Source organism: Mesoplodon bidens (genome assembly GCF_964165515.1).
Source record: "Mesoplodon bidens genome assembly, chromosome: 4".
Taxonomy (NCBI): Eukaryota; Metazoa; Chordata; class Mammalia; order Artiodactyla; family Ziphiidae; genus Mesoplodon; species Mesoplodon bidens.
The window spans coordinates 59,330,375-59,347,151 of record NC_138160.1 but is presented as its reverse complement, the minus strand read 5'-3'; the positions used below and the strand labels follow the sequence as shown (position 1 = coordinate 59,347,151).

At 41.2% G+C, this 16,777-nt stretch overlaps 1 protein-coding gene across 8 annotated transcripts in view; it reads right to left on the bottom strand.

Annotated features, from left to right (window-relative positions):
- ARHGEF28 (Rho guanine nucleotide exchange factor 28) overlaps window positions 1–16,777 on the bottom strand; it is a 314,507-nt gene that overhangs the window by 189,167 nt on the left and 108,563 nt on the right. For all 8 annotated transcript variants that reach the window (XM_081232412.1, XM_081232406.1, XM_081232410.1 and 5 more), the window contains exon 3: window positions 208–355. In XM_081232412.1, coding sequence (XP_081088538.1) covers window positions 208–355 — 148 coding nt within the window. The remainder of the gene's footprint in view (window positions 1–207; window positions 356–16,777) is intronic.

Sequence of the window (16,777 nt, the reverse complement as noted above, 5' to 3'; positions counted from 1 at the left end):
CGTGTGAGTGTTCTTCCTTACATACACATACACACACATACACACGCACAAACACACATTCTTACATACGCACACACACAAACGCACAAACGCAAACACACATTCTCACACACACATACGCTCTCACTCATACCCACCCCACCCCGAGGCACCATGAAGGTGCTCACAGACAGGTTTTTCCATTGCACAATAAAGAGGACACCTCACCTGGAACGCTGGATTGGAGAATGTTATCCTCCATGCGCTCTGCAATCACAATGTGTCTCTGATGAGATCCATTATAAATGAAGTAAAACTCGGCATCTTTAGGAAGATAAACGTTTTTGCCAAACTTCGCATAGACCGTCATCTGCCCCTGAAAAATGAACAAGTCAAGGTGTCATCACACTTTCTCGTCCTGGCTCTAAGAAACCACAATAAAAAGGGGCCCGATACAAAACAGGGTCCTTTGTAATGTTCATTTCATGTGGGCGAGCCCAAATATCATGAATCCTTCCTAAAAACAGTGTTTTGGACGACAGGGCGATGTTTCCTGATCTATTTAAGTATGCATGTCAGAGCTGGTTTGTTCTGTTTTCAAAATTGAAGAAGTTAGGGCTTCCCTGGTGGCGCAGTGGTTGAGAGTCCGCCTGCCAATGCAGGGGACACGGGTTCGTGCCCCGGTCCGGGAAGATCCCACATGCCGCGGAGCGGCTGGGCCCGTGAGCCATGGCCGCTGAGCCTGCGCGTCCAGAGCCTGTGCTCCGCAACAGGAGAGGCCACAACAGTGAGAGGCCCGTGTACCGCAAAAAATAAAAAAATAAAAAAATAAAAATTGAAAAAGTTAGAGCATACAAAAGAATTTCTTTATTTACTAGATGTGCAATTATGATACTTGGTTGTATTTTACTTTCTTTGAATTCCTACTACCTGATGAACATCATTGCTTGTATTAATTTTTTCCTGTACCTGAGATACCACCATAGTATAAAGCTTCAAAATAACTATTCTTAGCCGTGTCCTTACACTGTACTGGACCACAGTGGCTTGTAAGAACCTTAATTAAATATTCACAAACATTGCCAAATAAACAGCACTATGTGATCCAACACTTGCTGTGCCCTTTCCCACCGCTGTTTGTCTTCTCTGAGGGAATTCTCTGTCTTCTTTCTTATCTAGCCTGGCCTCACACTTTCTCTTGAAAGCTTCTGTTTGGCACAAAGCCCTGCTAAATATCCTGGTCCCAAGGAGAGGAGCTGCCAGCCTGGGTCACTGAGGCACACTATGAGGAAGGAAGGAAGGAAAGAATGAATGGGCAGCAGGCTAATGCTCCCCAGTATATCATAATCCAGAGGCGGTGTCGGGTGGCTCAATCAGTGCTACAAACCAAGGCAGCAGTGATGGATGAGCCTGCCAGATTGTCTAGGGCCTGGAAGGCTTCAAGGATTCAGGATGCTCCCTCCCCTCAACCACAAAAAGGCAATACAAAGGGGGCCTCGAGGGAGCAGGTACATACCACCCAGCTTGTGGGAGTGGCAGGAAAATAGAAATCAGGAGGTGGAAAGGGTCACCCACTTTGGAGGGCCTCCAGAGCTCAGCCCAGTGTGGAGAAGCATCTGGGCTTCTGTATGCTTGCCCAACAAAAACAAACCCACTCTTGGAGAGTTCCTCAGCCCGTGACAGGAGAGAAAAGTGAACACAGAAAAGCCTCCACAGTCTCCTAAACATCTGTTTGCCTTTGATGATAATTAGCATGGTATTCCTTAGGATATCAAGAGGTAGGCCAATCAGGACCAAAAACAAAATTAGTGTGGACCTCCTCTTTCCAGTAACTACATGGTTGTTCTAGCTAAAATTTTAAAAATAAACAGGCTATGTTTTCCTAGTGGTTTGCAATCCATCACACACATAAAACATCATCTTGAATCCTCCTTAATAGGAATAAATACACATTGTGGAGTTCTAAAAAAAAAAAACCAGTTCACAATTTTGAATTGTCCTTTTTCTGTGTGTGTGCACACACGTGCACACACACAAACACATAATCAATAGAAAGTAACATGCCAAGAAAAATCTACCATACAATAGCTTCAAAAAAAAAAAGTTCAGGAAGAGGATCTGAAAAGCAAAAAACAATAACAAACGTCTGACATGACAGACAGAGGAAACTTAGATGAAATTCCATTTCCTAAAAACAGAAGAACAGCTTGCTTTAGTCATGTTCCCGGTTTCTAAAGAGACTGTTAATTATCCACGGACAAAATCTGAACCGACCTGTTGGTGATACATTTTTGTAATGCTAGAAAATAAATTGTATAAACAGATCAAAGTTTTTCACAGATCACAAGGATATCTAATCTGTATCTATTCAAAACAAGGATCATATTACTATTTTATTTGGTTAGGTGAACCAGGACTACAACTTATGAAAGTGTTTGCAACCCTTTTCAATGCAATACAACTCCAAACAGGAGAGTTTTATAATTCAACTATGCTTCCCTTTCAAGACCATACCAAGCTTTATACTGGCCAAAGAAGATAAATAACAGTCAGGTCAGAAATAAGACATGGCCATTAAAGAGAGATGCTCAGAAGTCTTAGCACTAAGAATAATATTCAGCAATAAAACGGGTCTCTCATTTGCTAATCACAAAGAAATCAGAAAGATATGGTGAAGAATATTATGGGAGGAGGAGGGAGGGGATGATACAGAAACGAACAAAGAGACCCAATGAGATAGAAGGGGATGGGGGGTGGAGTGGCAGGAGAGGGAGACAGGGAAAGGAAATATGAATATGAACAAGAACATTTTCATTCAAAAAAGCTAGACAAAACTCAAAGGAGATTTAGATAAAGCTACCAAGAAGACTAGCAGAAGGAATGAGCTTCTCATCATGTGCTGAGGAACAAGCACAGCATAAATGATAAGACACAGGTGAAAATTTTTGACTAAGATTGAGGACTTTCTAATCACTGTGGCCATTCAAAATCTACTTTTCTCAAAAGGCCACTAATTTTATTAATGGCAAAGATAAATTCCAATGTACAGATTTCCAGTGTGTCGCCATTATTTCCCCATCTGGATTTAACTGCATACTTTGTTTTAGGCAATTGAAAACTATAAATTTTTGTAAATGAATGTTGGCATCAATATCAGAATCATTCTGCTTCTATGCAGAAAAAATAGAGATGTGTTATAACCTTTCTGTCAATTCACTATATTCCAAATTAAAAAAACAAAACAAAAAACACTCAGCTACTTCACTGAAACTCCTGAAAACAATAAGAGGCTTAATAGGCAAAATTATCTTCCCAAATTAATCTGTAGATTTAACACACTCTAATTAAAACTGAAACTAAATTTGTCAAATGAAACTCAACAAGCTTACTGTAAAGTTCATCTGGAAGAATAGATACACAAGACTAGAAACAAAAGTTTTGAGAGAGAGAATAATGTTTGAGCTGTGGGGGGAGGGATCAGACCATCAGAATTCCATGGCAGAATTTCCTGCCTTGGAAATTATGTAATAATAAAGGTGGCATTTCCAATCAGTGGGGAAAGAATGAACTACTCAATAAATCATTCTGGAACAGTAGCTATCCATCAGGAGCAAAAACATTCTTCACACCAAATACTTAAATTCCCAATTAATTCAATATTGAACATAATCCATAAGTGCAGAAAATTAGAAAACTGTCTTAAATTTTTCATTTTTGAACAAAAGGATAGCAATTAAAGATATCTAAATTTCATCTATACTGACACCACCCTAGTTAATCAACCTTTTTTTATTTTTCCTATTTCCTTCCAGTCTTTGTTCAATGCACAGCTAATTATTACATAGTTATACGCATGGCACAAACACACATATGGTTGTACTTTTTGCCTATCAAAAGCATTTTTCCATGTTGTTACAATTTTTGGCACCATTTTTAATAGCATTCCATCAAGTGTTTGATGTTCCATAATTTACTTAATCATTCCTCTATTGTTGTACATTAAGGGTATTTGTAGCTTGCTAATATTATAAAAAATACTACAATAAATACTTTCATGTGTATTGTTTTTATGCTTTAAATTACTTTCGTAGAGTAGAATTCCAGAAATGAGGCCAAGAATGGGCACAATTGTCACCACTGCTTTCCAAAAATGTATCAACTTTCATTACCACCTGTGCTGGTCAAGAGTATCATTTTCATTCCAACTTTGCCCAAACTTTCTTTTTTATTATTTCCTAAGTTGACAGATAATAAACAGCTCCTCATTGATTTAATTTATATTTTTTCCACTGCCACTGAAATTTATTGCCCATTTTTATCAAAGCCTATTACTAAATGGTGCCAGCAATGTTAGTGGCCTGATTAAATTTTGATTTAAAGAATTCTAGCCTTCCCTCTTCTATTTACATCTAAGTTCACCTTTGCCACAGGCAGGTCAAAATTTTCACTTTCCCAAATGAACCCATTGAGAGCAACATCAAAATCATCCCCTTTCCCCTATTACTTTCTTGTGCCCAAATCAAAAGCACCCAAACACTCCTGTAAAACCACTAAAGGGGGCTTCCCTGGTGGCGCAGTGGATGAGAGTCCGCCTGCCGATACAGGGGACACGGGTTCGTGTCCCGGTCCGGGAAGATCCCACATGCCGCGGAGCGGCTGGGCCCGTGAGCCATGGCCACTGAGCCTGTGCGTCCGGAGCCTGTGCTCCTCAACGGGAGAGGCCACAACAGTGAGAGGCCCGCGTACCGCAAAAAAAAAAAAAAAACACTAAAGGTCAGGTAACATGGAAAACAGGAGTAACTAAGGTAGAAAACTTAACTAAGTATAATCACACTAAATATCTCTCAATATAAGCACAAACAAAAAAAATTAGGCAAATTAAACCAACATTTTTTTTTTTTTTTTCTTTTTTTGCGGTATGCGGGCCTCTCACTGTTGTGGCCTCTCCCGTTGCGGAGCACAGGCTCCGGACGCGCAGGCCCAGCGGCCATGGCTCACGGGCCCAGCCGCTCCGCGGCATATGGGATCCTCCCAGACCGGGGCACGAACCCGTATCCCCTGCATCGGCAGGCGGACTCTCAACCACTGCGCCACCAGGGAGGCCCAAACCAACATTTTTTACAATCAAGTATCCCCCTAGAGAAATTCTACTTGTAAAACTCATCAATAATTCTCAAAGATCAAACCTTCTGCTGAAATGCTGTTATCATGTATGGATTTCACCAAAGAAACCAAAGAGGTATTAAATGTATTTGCCACCATAAACTATTTCATCCAACTCTCCCAGCTCCTCTTCCAATGGCATTTAAAATGGAAATGGACAGTGACCTTGATGTGCATATTCTAAATATTTTTTCATTTATCTACAATGGTCTCTAATTCAAGTTCTCTAATACCCTGAATAACTTGGTGGTTCTATTATCTTGATCACTGAGTATTCTTGTGCTAATGTTCTCCTTCCCTCTCACCCTTTCTTCTCTCTCACCCTCTACAGACAAGGTATCTGTGTATACTTTGTTAATAACAGCGTCATTTGCTGGACAACAACCTTAACTATGTAGTTTCTAACATACCTGGCATGGGCTTCCCTGGTAGTGCAGTGGTTGAGAGTCCATCTGCCGATGCAGGGGACACGGGTTTGTGCCCCAGTCCGGGAGGATCCCACATGCCGCGGAGTGGCTGGGCTCGTGAGCCATGGCCGCTGAGCCCGCACGTCTGGAGCCTGTGCTCCGCAACGGGAGAGGCCACAACACTGAGGCCCGCGTACCACAAAAAAAAACAAAACCTGGTGTGACAGGCAGTAAACAAATACTATAGTTTCAAATGATGACAATGAGAACAAAGTGTGCATCCTTTTATAGTGAGGTTTCTTAATCTGTGGCCACAGAAAGAGTCCATATGGGTCTCAGTTGGTCTGCGAACCTCTAAAAATTATGAGCAAAACTGTTTATGTGCATGTGTGTCCAGTTTTCTAAGGAAAGGTTTATGATTTTCATCACATTCTCAAAGGCATCTAAAGATTCAAAAAATGTTATGAACCACAGTTTTCGTGATAACAAACAAAAATGGGATTTAATAAATGCTTTTTATTGATAATTGTCACCTTTTCATATGACAGTAAGACTGTTCTGTTTTCTAAGGTATTCTAGTATTCTACACAGCCTTTTGTGTGTGTTTGTGTGGTACGCGGGCCTCTCACTGTTGTGGCCTCTCCCGTTGCAGAGCACAGGCTCCGGACGCGCAGGCTCAGTGGCCACGGCTCACGGGCCCAGCTGCTCTGTGGCATGTGGGATCTTCCCGGACCGGGGCACGAACCCACGTCCCCTGCATCGGCAGGCGGACTTTCAACCACTGCGCCACCAGGGAAGCCCTACACAGCCTTTATATGGGATGATTTTTGACAGAAGTACAATGAAGGTAAATGCTAATTGACATTAAATATTACAATGAATGTTTCCTAATACATGCCATTAAAACCATTATCATAATATAAATACAGCACTCTAAGTGAACTATCAAATTTGATTTTTTGTTTTTAGTATTGGAATCTTGACCTCCTTATAGTAACCAAAAAAAAAAAAGTTAGTAATTCTACTTAGAGACTTCTCTGCAGAGCACAGTGTGTTGAATGTCGTAAGATCCTTAACAAATAAATTTTAAAAAGATGCATTGTCCCATGTCATAGGTAAGTGAATAAAAGTACAGGTACTAGTTAGTACCAGCACTAACAGGATCCCAGAGCCAGATGAACAGTATTGGGCTTCTTGCTTTCTGCCCCACCCTCTAAGTTATACTACCCTTTACATTCCTCAAGCAAAATTCCAAAGAAAGGGCTGTGGGCACAATATTTTTTTTTCTAATTACTGTATTCAACTCAAGTATTTCTTTAAAACAAAGTTTGAAAACGCAAAAATTATTTCCTATATGTTGTGTGCACATATTAGATATAAATCCATATCTATAGACATACATATATTATTTTATACGAACAGTATATAAAGTGATTTCTCATGTATTTTCTCATCTTATTCCCACAATAATGTCTGGGAAGTATTATGATGATTTTTATTTTATAAATGAGAACACTGATACTACTCTCAGGTCCAGTGTGTGGCAAAGTCACAAATCAAATCTAGATCTTCCTGTTTCAGGCCCAGCACACTTTTCTCCCCAACATGTCATGGTACAAACGGCAAGTGCTCAGGTATTAATTGATTTATCTACACCTTTACACTTAACTCAACATTTATTTTATGTACTGAATACAAGGATTCTCATCCTGAAACCCATGGGTAGATGTGGGGTTGAGAGGGAATGCGAGGTAGGAGAAATGTTGCTTAATCCCCATGAAGATATATGCACAGTTTTAAGCATTCATCTGGGGAGAGTGTCTTTTAACCAGAGATTCCTAGGAGGGTACAAGGAGCATATGATTCAAAAGGGTTAAGAACCACTGATTTAAAGCATCTTTTGTACAGTGTAAAATATAAAGGTCATTAAAAGTTATTATCTAAACCAAATCTAAGTCAACAAAATTCAGTTGAATATAAATTGGTTAGATCCAGGGGAAAATATCACAATGTCATTTTTTTTAAGGAAGGTAAACCAAAATGAGCTAAAAGACTTATATAATATGTTTCTTCAGAAATAGCCTTTGGGGTAGGAATGGCTTTTTTTCCCAGACAGGATGAAATAGAACAGAACAGGCCAACATTCCTACTGATAACAAGAAAATAAAGACTGAAAAATTAAAAGTAATATTCTTAAAAGCGTCAGAAAACTATGGAAATGAGAATAAAATATAATAAAAACTCTGGAAAGGGCAGAACCACTCTTAGAGGTTACAGAAGCTAGAAGACGATGGAATGGTATCTTTAAAACAATGAAAGAAAGTAAGTGATGACCTAAAATTCCCCACCTAACAAAAATATTCTTAAAAATGAAGTTGAAATTAAATGTTTAAGACACATACTGAGGGAACTCACTGCCAGCAGGCCAGCACTAAAATAATTACTAAAAGAACTTATTCAAGCAAAAGTAAAATGATCTCAAACAGAAACATGAAAATACAAGAGGCAGTGAGGGGACTTCCCTGATGGAGCAGTGGTTAAGAATCCGCCTGCCAATGCAGGGGACAAGGGTTCGAGCCCTGGTCCAGGAAGATTCCACATGCTGCGGAGCAACTAAGCCCATGGGCCACAACTACTGAGCCTGCGCTCTAGAGCCCGCGAGCCACAACTACTGAGCCCGTGTGCCACAACTACTGAAGCCTACACACCTAGAGCCTGTGCTCTACAACAAGAGAAGCCACTGCAATGAGAAGCCCATGCACTGCAACGAAGAGTAGCCCCTGCTCACCACAACTAGAGAAAGCCCGTGCACAGCAACAAAAACCCAACGCAGCCAAAAATAAATAAAAATTTTTTAAAAATTAAATAAAAACACTATGAAGTATAAATTAAAAAAAGAAAAGAGGCAGTGAGGCACAACGAAGTAAATAAATATAATTAATACCTAATGTACAAAAGAATAATTAAAATGTCATGGAGTTTAAAGTATTTGTACAACTACAATGTCTGACTACAGTAACATAAAAGGGAAGTGTATTTAGAGTATCTAACAGTTCTGGGAAAATGTTAAAAGTAATAACTTACTATATTTATAATATGTCACATCTACATGTATGTTGAGAGTAACCACTAACAGAATAGTAAAAGAATGTATAGCTAACAAGTCATAGAGTAAAAAATGAAATAGAAAATAAATAATCAAAAACATAAGACAGGAGAAATTAAGAACGTAAAACATGTGTCAAATAGAGAGTTATATGATAGATATTAATCCAACTATATCAGCAATTATATTAAATATAAACAGACTGATCCAAATACAATACTGATAAAGTTAGGTATGGATTTTTAATTCAATAAGTTACAATATCTATATGTTGCTTACAAGAGACACACTAAAAATAACACAAAAAGTTTAAGTAAAAAGATACACTATGCAACACTAACCAAAAGAAAGCTAGTATAGCCAAAACAATATCAAAGTAGTTTTTAAACCAAGACATATTACTAGAGAAAGAGGAACTTTTCATCATACAGTGTAAATTAAACAAGATGATACAGTATTAAATCTGTATGCACCTAATACAGACATAGCTTCAAAATATATAAAAGAAAAATTGACAAATCCACAATCAGTGGGAAACTTTAACATGGCTCTCTCAATAGCTGATAGAACAAGCAGACAAAATTGACAAGGATATAAAACATCTGAATTACACAATTACCAAGATTACTAATCAAAAGGAATAATTACCATAAATTAGATGTATACAGTAATATTTATTAAAAAGGCATCCATTATCCAAACCTCTGCATTAAACTCAGTTAAACATAGACACAAGCATAAAAAATTCTTGACTACTTTCACATTTGGTGAAATGATTCACCACTATAGAAATGAAATAGCCTTTGTTTCTGTAACACAGCTAAATTGAGTGAAAAACAATTCATGACGAAGGTCAGTAAATGACTCTAGATTCCTCGCAAGACCAGAAGCAGGCTTTAAAAAGTTGATTAGCTTACTTCCTTTTAAAATCATTAACTTACTCACAGATTCCATAAAAACATAGAACTCCTAGAAACTGAAAACAAAAACTGATACTTCAAGTAGATCATAGTAGGAAATATACTGAGTTGGATATAAGAATACTTAAACTATAATCTCTACCCTTCCATTATCCCAATATTTCTTGAGGAATAAATGTCCTGCACTTGGTTCCAAAATAATCAACTGAAAAAATTAAGAATGAAGCAAAACGCCGTTTAACAGTTGGATATCAGTGGGGATTTTAGTCCATAATCAACTAAGTGTGAGTTATCACTGAGACAGCCACCCAAAAATGCTAATTCTGCTCAACCCTACATCGAAGAAAATCTACTAAGTTCATTAAGAATGGTTATGGTCCAGCTCTTCTCTATACCTCTCAGATATACCTGGGCCATGGAATACTTTATTAGAAATATAGACAAAACTGACAACATGTTCAGAGAAAAGTGACAAGGATGCTGCAGGGACACAGAAACCATGCTGTCATATGAGGAACAATTGAAGGAACTGGGACTGTTTTGCCAAAGGAGAAAAGACTCATGATTAAACGGTCACTGTCACAAATATCTGAGGGTCTGCAATGCAGACAAGGGATTACACATGTTCTGCAGGCCCCCAGGGGAAAGCACAAAACAATGGACGGAAGGACAGGGCACAACACAGAGTTCAGTACCACAGTGAGAGCCTTCTAAGGATCAGAGATGTCCAAAGATGACTTGGATTACTTCAGCTTAGGAGGAATAAGCACTACCAGGAGATGGTGGCTTTGATTTTTGTTTTTGTTTTGCTTATTTGTTTATTCTAAGAGAATGGGGCTAACTATCTAGACTTGAAAGTCTAGAATTTGTCACACCATGTATATAATTCTACATTAACAGCTTCAATATAAAAAAATGGGAGGTCTAGATAAGTGGTGTTTGGGATTTAATTTCTCCCTTATTTTTTTGCTTTGGTTTATTTCCTAGCTCCTTGGATTGATGATTAGTTTATTTTCACTCTCTGCATTGGTGGTCTTCAAACTGAAATCAGGGGAACCATAGGTTCTAATGGAGGAATGTTGGGACTTTACAAACTTTCCTTTTAAATTTCATTTTGGAAAATATGTTTTCAATTATATTTACATCTAAAAAGACTGCATTCACTTAAATGTATTATCTACCGAAATTTAATACACTGGAGAAGACTTGAACTGCTAGACTAAGTCATTGCTCTCATTGAATTAATAAATGTAATAAATTTGAAAAATATAGTTATGATAAAGTTTGTATCAAGTTTACACATCATTCTCCATAATACTTTGTGTGTGGGGGGGAAAAGATTTCTCCTTCAAAAAAAACAGTTTCAGCACCTCTATTTAGGGTCTCTAAGGCCCCTCTGACTCTAGGACACCCTCTGCTATATAGTCTATATTGGAAAATAAAGTCCTATTAGCTCATTTTATATTTCATAGCTCAAGCTTTACATTCACAACACGGTAAACACTACGTTTCTCCAATTTCATATTCAGGTTGAACCCATGCAGACAGTAATCTCACATGGTTATTTCTAACATTTGAAGTCTACAGATTTATGTCAAACCAAGTGGTGTCTGAAGGTCAGTGTAGGTCAGCTGACAGGACTGAAAACACCATACCAAAACCAAGACTACCAGGAATACAAAGAACCTTAAGTCTCCATAAATTGATCTCTCCTAAACAAAGAACTGTGACCTGCCACCTGTATTCTTATTTCAGAGTAGATCACAGAGCTCCTGCATTCCACAGGAAATCCCTCTCATGAGGGCACAAAGGAAAGGAGCCCTTTGACCCTCTCATCTGTCCAGCTGTGCCAGAACACCCCTTCTAACCTCTATCCCCAGTGCACACAGGCACACACTCTCGCTCACACGCAGAGAGAGAGACACACACAGGCCATTCTTAAATAAGAGCGCAGAAGATTCTGCAGAGTAATGACCCACACAAGATTAAAGAATCAGAGAATCCTCACTAAAAGAAGCATAGGTTCAGAAATTTATAAAATATACAGCTGAAAGAAACTCATCTGGATCAAAACCCTGACTTCACCAGTGAGGAAACTGAAGGCCCACAACAATAGGTGACCTGTTCTGGGTCCCATCACACAGCAGACCTCAGGCCAGAGCCCATGTCTTCACCCTCCATCCAATCCTCTTCCCACTGCTCCAAGCTACAACCTCTGACCCCCAAGTGAATCCTACTCCTCCCCGAAGGACTGGGAAGAATCTTTATGGAAACAAGTTAGGATCAGAAGCAAACTCTCCCGACGTCCCCTACCCCCACTACATCCATATCCCTCCATCCTCCCGTCTCTTCTCTTCCTAGACCTCCATCACCTTTGTTCAACCAAAGAGCGCTCTCAGGGCCTGTTGCTCTTCTCCTGACTCTTTTCCTTCTCAAATTGGAACAAATGCAGGTAAAAGCCAGCTCAGTCAGAGAATGGAAAGCATGTAGCCACAGAAACCAGAGAAGCAGGACAATGAAGAAGGAGCATCCGGAGACCAAGATCAGCCTCAGCTCCCACAGAGTGGATGGGAAGCGAGGAAAGAAGAAGACTCAAAAGATGAGGGCTCAGTGGGGAGGGAAAGGCAGAAACAGCAGCAGCGGCAGGCTGAGGAGGGATGACAACGGAAGAGGACAAATGGCTAGAAAAACAAAGCAACGTGCAATTTAATTGAAAAGGGCAAGAAAGATAATAGATAAATGGAAATGAGCAGAAGAAAGACAAATATCCAGCCTACCAGGAACTACAATCTGGAAACACCTTTGTAAAAAGAAGGGAGGTGGGACTTCCCTGGTGGTACAGTGGTTGGGAGTCCGCCTGCCGATGCAGGGGACGCGGGATCGTGCCCCGGTCTGGGAGGATTCCGCATGCCACGGAGCGGCTGGGCCCATGAGCCATGGCCGCTGAGCCTGCGCATCCGGAGCCTGTGCTCCGCAGCGGGAGAGGCCACAACAGTGAGAGGCCCGCGTACAGCAAAAAAAAAAAAAAAAAAAAAGAAGGGAGGTGGAGGGAAGGACCTAAATTTTGGCGCCTGCAAAGAACATTTCATCTGATCAAAATCAAGAACTAAGGGCAAAAGAAACACTACAGAATGCGTATTTTTGTGACACATCATAAAAGGGGGAGGGTGTGTTTTCAAACTACTCACATCCAGCTACTTGCCCCACCCCCACTCTAGTAATTCCATCTTTCCTATGTCATGTACAACAATGTAGGGAGAAGGGAGGACACACTTAGAGACTGCTTTCCCATTCTCCCTTAGAATCGACAGTGGCTTTAGAATGCAAGAGCCCCTTTTTCTGGCCTTGTCCTTTTTTGCCCCTCACTTAGGATTCTCTCTGAATCTTCAGGTCAACTGTTCAGGGTTCTTAGCCAGTGAAAAACAGTACCTACATCCAGAACTGCCATGTTGGCTTCATCAGAGGTACCATTCAGCCAAAAGTCAATTGGAGTCTCCTCTCTTTTCCTTACTCGGCACCGAGTGCAGCAGGACCAGCACAACGTTTGGAGCAACACACACAGAGAACCAGTCCGAAAAGGCTGAGCACGTAATTAATCCTGTTCAGAATAATACCTCCCATTTCCCTAGGGCTTCACTGTTCACAAGGCATTTGTGCATGCTACCCCACTTGAACCTCACAACCCCCAGAGATACAGACAGATGAGAGACTGGCCCATGACCCACCAGGTAGCCAGAACCAGCCCCTGGTCTCCCCATACATTCACGCCTTCATTCCAGATATGTACTGAGTGTCGACTAGGTGCTGTGGCTAAAACAAATCACCTACCCCAGGGGCCCCCAACACTCCTGAACCGGGCTGCACAGCAGGAGGTGAGTGGCGGGCGACCGAGCGAAGCTTCTTCTGTATTTACAGCCGCTCCCCATCGCTCGCATTACCGCCTGAGCTCCGCCTCCTGTCAAATCAGTGGTGGCCTTAGATTCTCATAGGATCGCAAACCCTACTGTGAACTGCACATGCGAGGGGTCTAGGCTGCGCGCTCCTTATGAGAATCTAATGCCTGACGATCTGAGGGGGAGCTGAGGCGGTGATGCTGGCACAGGGAAGCGGCTGCAAATACAGATTATCATTAGCAGAGAGGTCTGACTGCACAGAGACCATAATAAATCAGTTGCTTGCAGACTCTTATCAAAACCCCATCAGTGAGTGGCAAGTGAAAACAAGCTCAGGGCTCACACTGATTCTGCATTATGGTGAGTTGTGTAATTATTTCATTACATATTACAATGTAATAATAACAGAAATAAAGTGCATAATAAATGTAATGAGCTTGAATCATCCCGAAACTATCCCCTCACCCCTGTCCGTGGAAAAACTGTCTTCCATGAGACCAGTCCCTGGTGTCAAAAGGGTTGGGGATCGCTGACCTACCCTATCATTCTAGTGGGGAGACAGATACAATGAACAAATAATTAAGCCCCTGATACGTGAGTGATTAGGAAGACCCAATAAAAATAAGGCGGGGTAAAGAGAGAGATGTTTTAGATAGGACACTAGTAGGATATTCTAGTAGAGACCTGAACAGAGTAAGAGAGTGAGCCTTGCAGATGTGAAAGAGCATTTCAGGCTGAGGGACCAGCAGGGGCAAAGGCCCTGAAGTGACACGTGCCTGGAGTGTTTGGAAAACACCAAGGAAACCTGCTGGTTGAAGCAGAAGAGGAGGGAAATGGGAGGCAAGGTCAGGGGTAAGTAAAGGCCGCTGTAAGGACCTGGGTGTTAACTCTGCAGTGGGAAGCTGTTGCACAGTTCGGGGTAGAAAAGTGACAAGAGCGGAACTTCATTTTAAAAGGATCACTCTGGCTGCTTTGTTGGGAATAGACCATGATGGGACAAGGGGGGCTGAAACCAGAGAGGCCCACTGCAGGAACCCGGGCAAGAAACGATTGACCTTTTCTGCCCTCTCATGGAGGTTCTTCCAAGAGCAGGAAAATGCACCAGTTTCCCAGGAAACAACAACCTTATTCAGCTCTGCTTACCACTGACTGACTGCAGCAGCCCCCAAAAGCCCTGTGCCACTGAGAAGATGGGGCCACAGGGCAGAAATGGACCCTTGCCATTGTGTGAAAGTAGGCAGTTATTCCAGGGCCCTTGGGAAAGCGCTGGCCTGAAACCCCAGTCCTTCCTTCCATTTCTTACAGACAGATGATGGACGGACGGGAGGAAGAGAGAAAGAACTCCCATTTACCCCTCTGCTGGCACTTATCAATCAGCAATTTACAAATTCAGTTGACCAAATAGTACTTACGGTCAAACGGCTTTTCAATCTGAACATGAAACAGCTTTGATCGTTCGCTAACTCTAACCCAAACTTCTGTGGTATATAAACTTCTGGTTTTTCATAGGGCCAACTATAAACATTCAATGGACAAATATAACCTAATATGCTTTACAAACCTTACTGTGACAGATGCCTAGTTGCAGATACTCCACCATCGTTCAAGCCCCCACCATAAAGAAGTTATTGAAGTCATCTCAGGAAAAAGAGTCAGACTTTGTTTTAACTCACAGTGAGTATGAAATTTCTCACTCCTGGACATGGAAATTCAATGTGAAAACAGTAGTATTTACCAATTTATTCACTGAGGTTGCTTAGGAACCCATAAGGATAAAAATGGCCATCACAGGATCCCTTTGTGTTTTAATTTATAGTACTGGGCATTTGAATGTCGCAGGCACCATGCTAAGTGAATTATCTCATGAAATCCTTACAACCACCCTTTGAGGTAGAAACCATCACCCCCATTTCACAGATGAGGCAACCGAGGCTTTCAGAGGTAAAGTACTCTGACCACAGTGATCTGGAGCAGATTCAGGTGCAGAATCTGGAGGTTCAAGCCCATCTCTGCTAGGTAGACTCTGCTTCCCACCTAACTCCTGGCACATCCTACCACTGTGCTCAGCACTGCATCACCTGGAAGCAGTGCCTGGCCCATTGCGTTGACTGACAGTCACCCCAGACATAACTCCATGGGGTCTTAACAAGCTACATATGAATGTACTATGAGTACTTAGAAGAAAAGACTCGTGTTCAAGGAACATGAATATTGTGACCACTTTTGAAGTATCTTATTCTCCTTTCTCCCTTCATACAACAAATGCCTGATGTGTGCCAAGCACAGATGGTAGGAAGAAGACAAGACCTGACCCTTACCTTCACAGAGCTTGTGGTCTTGTAGGCAGAGAAAAGCTTAAACACCCAAGTTAGGACCAGGGGTCCCTGCAGAGATGGGTGCAGGAGTAACCAAGTCTGCCTTGCAACACTGGGAAAGACTTCCCAGAGGATGAAAGGGACTTTGTCAATGGAAGGGAATTCCAAGTAAAGACTGGGTATAGAACAGTTCCTTGGGGTTTACTGCAGCCGGAGGTGGAGAGCAGGGCTAGAGGGGAAGCTGGACATGAAGGCAGAGGCCAGCTCACAGAGGGCTTGGGGGACAGGGATTCACCAGAGGGATTCTGAGCAGGGGAGGGACACATCAGACCTGCATTTGATCTAGGGGACAGAGGTGGTCACACCAGAAAGGACCCTGTGGAGGCTGGCCTTTCTTGGAGTACAGTCTCTTTCACAGTACCCTATGGCTCCATAATTTCTAAAGAGTACTTAAGATAACCCTAGAAGGTAGAAGAACATGGGTTTGGGTCAACACAACTGACCAGGTAGACAAGAGACGCTGGTCTGGTAATGCTTTAGAGCGAGGAAGGCAAAGGTTGATTGTGAGGCCTCTAGGGTTAAGGCAGACCTGGGTTGCAACCTCAGCTGCCTCAGCTACCTAAACTGTGAAATGGGGATAAATACAGAACCAACCCATCTTATGGGATAGGTAGGACTAAATGAAGTCAAGTGTATTGATACTTGCCCAGCACCTAACATTTAAGTGCTTAATAAGTAAATTAACTAGCTGTTAATACGATAGTACTAAAAACATTATTAGTTAGCATTCTTAGGCTAAATTATTTCACCAAAGTTACTATGACCCTCTCCAATTCCTCTTAGAGGCAGCAACAGGATCCAAATCAATGTAGAAAGGTAAAATAAGCACTATACATCCATTAAAAAGATTTCACATTTTATCAATGAAAACTCTTTCTACTTCAAAACAGTCTTCCCTCTAAACTGCAGGGGAAAAAAAAAAAAAACTAAATGC